We start from the raw sequence: 6,428 nt of genomic DNA on the forward strand, positions 1-6,428 counted from the left end.
TATTATACTAATGTTATATTACACTGATGTTCTATTACACTGTTCTATTACACTGATGTTCTATTACACTGTTCTATTACACTAATGTTCAATTACACTGATGTTCTATTACACTGTTCTATTACACTGTTCTATTACACTAATGTTTTATTACACTGATGTTCTATTACACTAATGTTCTATTACACTGATGTTCTATTACACTGATGTTCTATTACACTGTTCTATTACACTGATGTTCTATTACACTGATGTTCTATTACACTAATGTTCTATTACACTGATGTTCTATTACACTAATGTTCTATTACACTGATGTTCAATTACACTGATGTTCTATTACACTGATGTTCTATTACACTGTTCTATTACACTGTTCTATTACACTGATGTTCTATTACACTGATGTTCTATTACACTGATGTTTTATTACACTAATGTTCTATTACACTGATGTTCTATTACACTGTTCTATTACACTGATGTTTTATTACACTAATGTTCTATTACACTGATGTTCTATTACACTAATGTTCTATTACACTGATGTTCTATTACACTGTTCTATTACACTGATGTTCTATTACACTAATGTTCTATTACACTGATGTTCTATTAGGTGAAGTCTTCTCATGAGAGCCATGCCTCCCACAGCCCACAGACAGAGAGGGGAAAAGCAGCCTGCTCCTTGGCTGCCACTCACAATGTCACATGATGCATAGATATTACTGTACTAGATGATTACTATGTAAAAATGAAGGAATGCATAGAAAGCGAAGTTCAGAACATGTACAGCGCCTTCTGAAGGTATTCAGACCCCTTCACTTTTTACACATTTTCTTGTGTTATAGACTCAATTTAAAATGGATTCAATTAAAAGAATTTGCCATCAATCCACACACAATACCCCAGAATGACAAAGCGAAAACACGATTTTTGAAATTTCTTCATTTATTAAAACTGAAATACAGAAATACCTCATGTACAGAAGTATTCAGACCTTTTGCTATGACACTCTTAAAATGAGCTAAAATGCAAAAATGTCATCAACAAGTCACTCAATAAGTTGAATTAAGTCCATCTTAATGCAAGGATAATAGTTCATGTCATTTTGGAATAAATATCTTTGTTTTTATGGGGTCTCTGATTTGCATAGGAATCAATTACACACTGTGTAGATTAGGATGTTCCGAAGACACTGTCCATGTTGTACTGACAGAGAAGGAGAGCTGTCTTCACATCCACTCCCTGCTATCTTACACACAGCAACGTAATCCAGCATCACAACTCAAACACCCAATCTAACCAACTCTTATATACATACAGACACTCTCTCCTGTGTTATTCTCAGAGTATATCATCAGTCTGACTTGATCATCTAATCATTCATCTGGATTGTTTCACTATCAGTTGCATTTCCTACTTCTGCTTTGTCAGTCTATTGCACTTTTTCACACATTTCACAATGAGCAAATAACCATCTGGTTCTCATCAACGGCTGTAGCCCTAAACACTACATACAGTGTGATCTCCCTGAGACTAGTTTCCACAGGGTCACTGAACAGCCATCGCTCCAAAGCCTAAACCCTGGGTAGAGGGACTCAGTGAATGTGGAGTGGAATGTATGCAGGAGGGTCCGTGTGTCAGAGGAGACCCTGTAGAAGGACAGAGTGCCGGCCGGCCAGTCCAGATACACTCCTACTCTGTGGGAGCCAGAGGAGGGGACAGGTATGACAGTGCTATTATTATTGTGACTGGTGGAGTAACTGTTACCAAAGCAGCTCAGACTCCAGGACTTGTCATTGTTTCCCAACACACAGTCAACATCCCATCCTCTCTTGCTGATTCCTTTATATGTCACTCCTATACCAGCCTCTCTCCCACTCCACTCTACCTCCCAGTAACGGCGCCCAGTCAGACCCTCTCTACACAGCACTTGGTCCCAGTAGTCAAATCTCTCTGGGTGATCAGGATACAGCTGCTTCTTTCTCCCCCGTGTCACCTTTCTGTTCTCCTCAGACAGAGAGAGGCGTCTGTCTGCTGTGTTTGGGTCCAGTGTGAGCTCACAGGCATCTGATTGAGAGGGCAAAAATAATCATCAAATCAATATAAATGAATAACTTACAATACTCACAATGTGATCTTGTTATGGCAACATTATTTTTTTCACAAAATATTAATGATTAATTGAAAATGTTTTAAAAGGGATACAACTAATTCACATTTGCTAATATTTTAGATTTACATATGAATACAATACTGGTGCTCTGTTTGAACTCTGCTGTACCCTGGTTCTTGAGTAATATCACAGTCCTATTCTCTACAGCGGTGGTGACTTACATTTGATCAGCCCAGGTTTGAGCCTGCACTCTCCACCATGGTCCACACTATATCAACCACAGAAGAACCCACAGAGGTTGGATGACACACTCACAATCATGTAGAAAATAGATTCGTCTCAATGATACGTCCAGCCACATATTCAGCCTTTACCTGAGTGTCTGTAGTTTACAGAGTGGATCTTTCTGTACAGCAGAGAGCAGCGCCAGTCCTGAGTCTCCTGGGTGATTGTAGCTGAGGTCCAGCTCTCTCAGGTGGGAGGGTTTAGACCTCAGAGCTGAAGCCAGAGAAACACAGCCTTCCTCTGGGACTCCACAGCCTGACAACCTGGGGAAATAGTGTCACTCCATCTGATATCAAGAATCTGATTATTCCTCTCTAATGTACATGTGCAGCTTTAAATCCTCTTCGTTTGGCAGTTGAAAGGCCACATGTGAATGAGGAATACAAATAAATACATGCAGCCAAACGATCACTGTGGTGCAAGAATTCATGAGTGAGAGTTATAGTTGCTCTCAACAGGGGAGCAAGCAACCATGGATACATTTGTAGTGACTGGATTTCTACGTCTGGTATCATGTATTTGCTAGCTATTGGGTTAGTGCAGTATTGTGTAGTCCCATGAGCTGATCTAAGGCCAGGTGGGTCAGGATTTCAGGAGAGTAAAGTTATTCAGACAGTGCAGACAGAGCAGCCCCCCCCTGCCACCACACACACGCACACACACACACACACACAGGCACACGCGCACACGCACACACACACACACACACACACACATATTATACAGTGTGGTATATTTGCTAGCCATTGGGTTAGTGCAGTATTGTGTAGCCCCATCAGATGATCTAAGGCCAGGTGGGTCAGTAATTGAGGAGAGTAACGGTATTCAGAGAGTGCCCCCCCCCCCCCCACACACACACACACATACACTCTTTGAAATTCTGCCTTTAACGATAAATAGAGCTGAATATGATTTAATTATAGCTGTACAATAAATGATTGTTGCATTGTGTGCCTTATTCCCATGCTCCCTCCTTGAGAGTGTGAGGGGAGACAGATTTCTCATCTGTCATTTATGATTTTGTTATAATCAATATAGCAAAACAACAATCTATTTTAATCAGTATGACCATGTCATGATGATTATAGTTTTTCAGTCATACACTGTTCATTGATTCCTTTATGATCAGTATTGGACTCGTTTATGATTTTATGTAGTAACGGTACGAATCAAGACAGCCAGTCAGGTTGACAGCGGTAATATCTGTCCCCTGGGTTATATCTGTTGGTGGGGATGTGTTGAGTCAGCTGCAAGGCCATCCTGACCTAAAGGGTGGCCTCTTGTTATTGAACTGTGCATGTGTTCCTGTCCCTATTAAATGGTTTCTCAAAAACACATTATCTAAGAAAGGTAAGACGGTATCCTTCATAGATTTTTTTTAATTATGAAGACCGCTCTTCAAGGCAAAATAAATGCTCGCACAGGATGATGGTCTGGGAGCTGACAAAAGAAAAAGGTGAAATACAAAAAAAATTGTAGGCCAAGTGTAGCCACAGTGAAGAGTTTAGGAATTGATTGGAAGATCATGTAAATGTTCTGTCTCCGTCATTGAGTTTTGCAGAGCAAGTATCACTTGACAATGAAACACACTTAGGAATGATGTGTCTGACAACAAGAATAGTCTCAGACCTCACCTCAGTGTCTGTAGTTGACAGTGTGGACTCCCCAGTCCAGCAGAGAGCAGCTTCACCCGCCCGTCACCTAGATCATTATTACTGAGGTCCAGCTCTCTCAGGTGGCAGGAGTCTGAGCTGAGAGCTGAGGCCAACGCTTCACAGCATCTCTCTGTGAGGTCACATCCATTCAGCCTGAATGAGGAACACAAATAAATACATGCAGCCAAACGATCACTGTGGTTCAAGAATTCATGAGTGAGAGTTATAGTTGCTCTCTACAGGGGAGCAAGCAACCATGGATACATTTGTAGTCAATGGATTTCTACGTCTGGTATCATGTATTTGCTAGCTATTGGGTTAGTGCAGTATTGTGTATTCCCATGAGCTGATCTAAGGCCAGGTGGGTCAGGATTTGAGGAGGGCAAACATATTCAGAGAGTGAAGACAGAGCAGCCCCCCCTGTCACCATACACACACACACACACACGCACACACACACACACACACACACACACACACACACACACACACACACACAGACAAACAGTAATTGATTGGAAGATAATGTACATAGTCTGTTTCAATTATTGAGCCTTTCTGTGCAAGTATCATTGACTCCATAGAATGATAATGTAACAGACACTTAGGAATGATGTGTCTGACAACAAGAATAGTCTCAGACCTCACCTCAGTGTCTGTAGTTGACAGTGTGGACTCCCCAGTCCAGCAGAGAGCAGCTTCATCCCCCCGTCACCTAGATCATTATTACTGAGGTCCAGCTCTCTCAGGTGGCAGGAGTCTGAGCTGAGAGCTGAGGCCAACGCTTCACAGCATCTCTTTGTGAGGTGACATCCATTCAGCCTGAATGAGGAATACAAATAAATACATGTAGCCAAAAGATCACTGTGGTGCATTATGATAAGAATTCATGAGTGACAGTTACAGTTGCGGGAGCAACATGGAGCAAGCAACCATGGATACATTTGAAGTCACTGGATTTCTACGTCTGGTATAATGTATTTTCTTGCTATTGGGTTAGTGCAGTATTGTGGAGTCCCATGAGCTGATCTGAGGCCAGGTGGGTCAGGATTTCAGGAGAGTAAAGTTATTTAGACAATGCAGGCAGAGCAGCCCCCCTGCCACCACACACACACACGCACACACACACACACACACACACACACACACACACACACACACACACACACACACACACACACACACACACACACACACACACACACACACATTATATCAGAATTGATTGGAAGATAATGTACATTGTCTGTCTCAATTATTGACCATTTCTGTGCAAGTATCATTGATTCCATAGAATGATAATGTAACAGACACTTAGTAATGACGTGTCTGACAACAAGAACAGTCTGAGACCTCACCTCAGTGTCTGTAGTTGACAGTGTGAACTCCCCAGTCCAGCAGATCTCACGGTATTGCGTCGATAAAGATGTCTGGAATGCCGGAGCCGATGTCCAGAAGTTGTCGTCGGCTGTACGATATGGACGCTAAACTGTTTTTAGCGAGAATACTTGAAATAAACAAGCAAATAACCACTAATTCAGCGAGACAGCGGGCTTCGCGATGTATGCGCGCCGCCATCTTGGTACACGCCCTCCCTGCGTGATTGGTGGATTTGGTAGCAGGCTAGGTTGAGTCGCTCAGACGCTGCCTTTTGATTGGTCGATTCGCACGTCCGTCTTCTTCGCTACACGTGTTGTCGGTATTGACAAACATTTCAGTGACATGCGCGCGATGCAGTGCTAATATTAGCATGTAGCCTACTTCATTATATAAGAATACAACAATAGCATTTAGCATACTCCACCGGCTATGAATGCAACGTTAGCATGCAGCCTACTCCATTGGATAACCCTACTACGTTAACATGGAACATACTCCACTGGATATCAAAACCAAGATGGCGGCACGCATGCGTCGCGCGCATGTCACTGTCACTGAAATGATTGCAACCTGATGTGGTGTGTGTGGGAGGGAGCTGAGAGGGATGTAGGGTGGAGCATTACTCTCACACACACACACACACACACACACACACACACACACACACACACACACACACACACACACACACACCACTCCCCCGACAGTTACAGAGACACAGAACAAGGAAGTGTTCCGCCCACAAGCACTTATAGGAAAACAAAACTTACAGTGTCTCTGACACTCGACGCTGCTCAGTCACACACACACACACACACACACACACACACACACACACACACACCACTCCCCTGACAGTTACAGAGACACAGAACAAGGAAGTGTTCCCGCCCACAAGCACTTCTAGGAAAACAAAACTTACAGTATCTCTGACACTCGACGCTGCTCAGTCTGGTCGTGTGTGCAGCAAAATGGCAGAGAGCATGGAC

The 6,428-nt window shown here is 42.8% G+C and overlaps 1 protein-coding gene across 1 annotated transcript in view; it reads right to left on the reverse strand.

Annotated features, from left to right (window-relative positions):
• Positions 1-963: 963 nt before the first annotated feature.
• The window catches only part of LOC310823746 (neoverrucotoxin subunit alpha-like), a gene marked incomplete at its 5' end in the record, with an annotated part of 82,258 nt that continues 76,793 nt past the window's right edge, over positions 964-6,428 (reverse strand). The window contains one exon of the mRNA XM_083696594.1: positions 964-2,073. Coding sequence (XP_083552720.1) covers positions 1,514-2,073 — 560 coding nt within the window. The 3' untranslated portion in view covers positions 964-1,513. The remainder of the gene's footprint in view (positions 2,074-6,428) is intronic.

Source organism: Argentina silus, assembly GCF_951799395.1.
Source record: "Argentina silus genome assembly, chromosome: Y".
Lineage (NCBI taxonomy): Eukaryota > Metazoa > Chordata > Actinopteri > Argentiniformes > Argentinidae > Argentina > Argentina silus.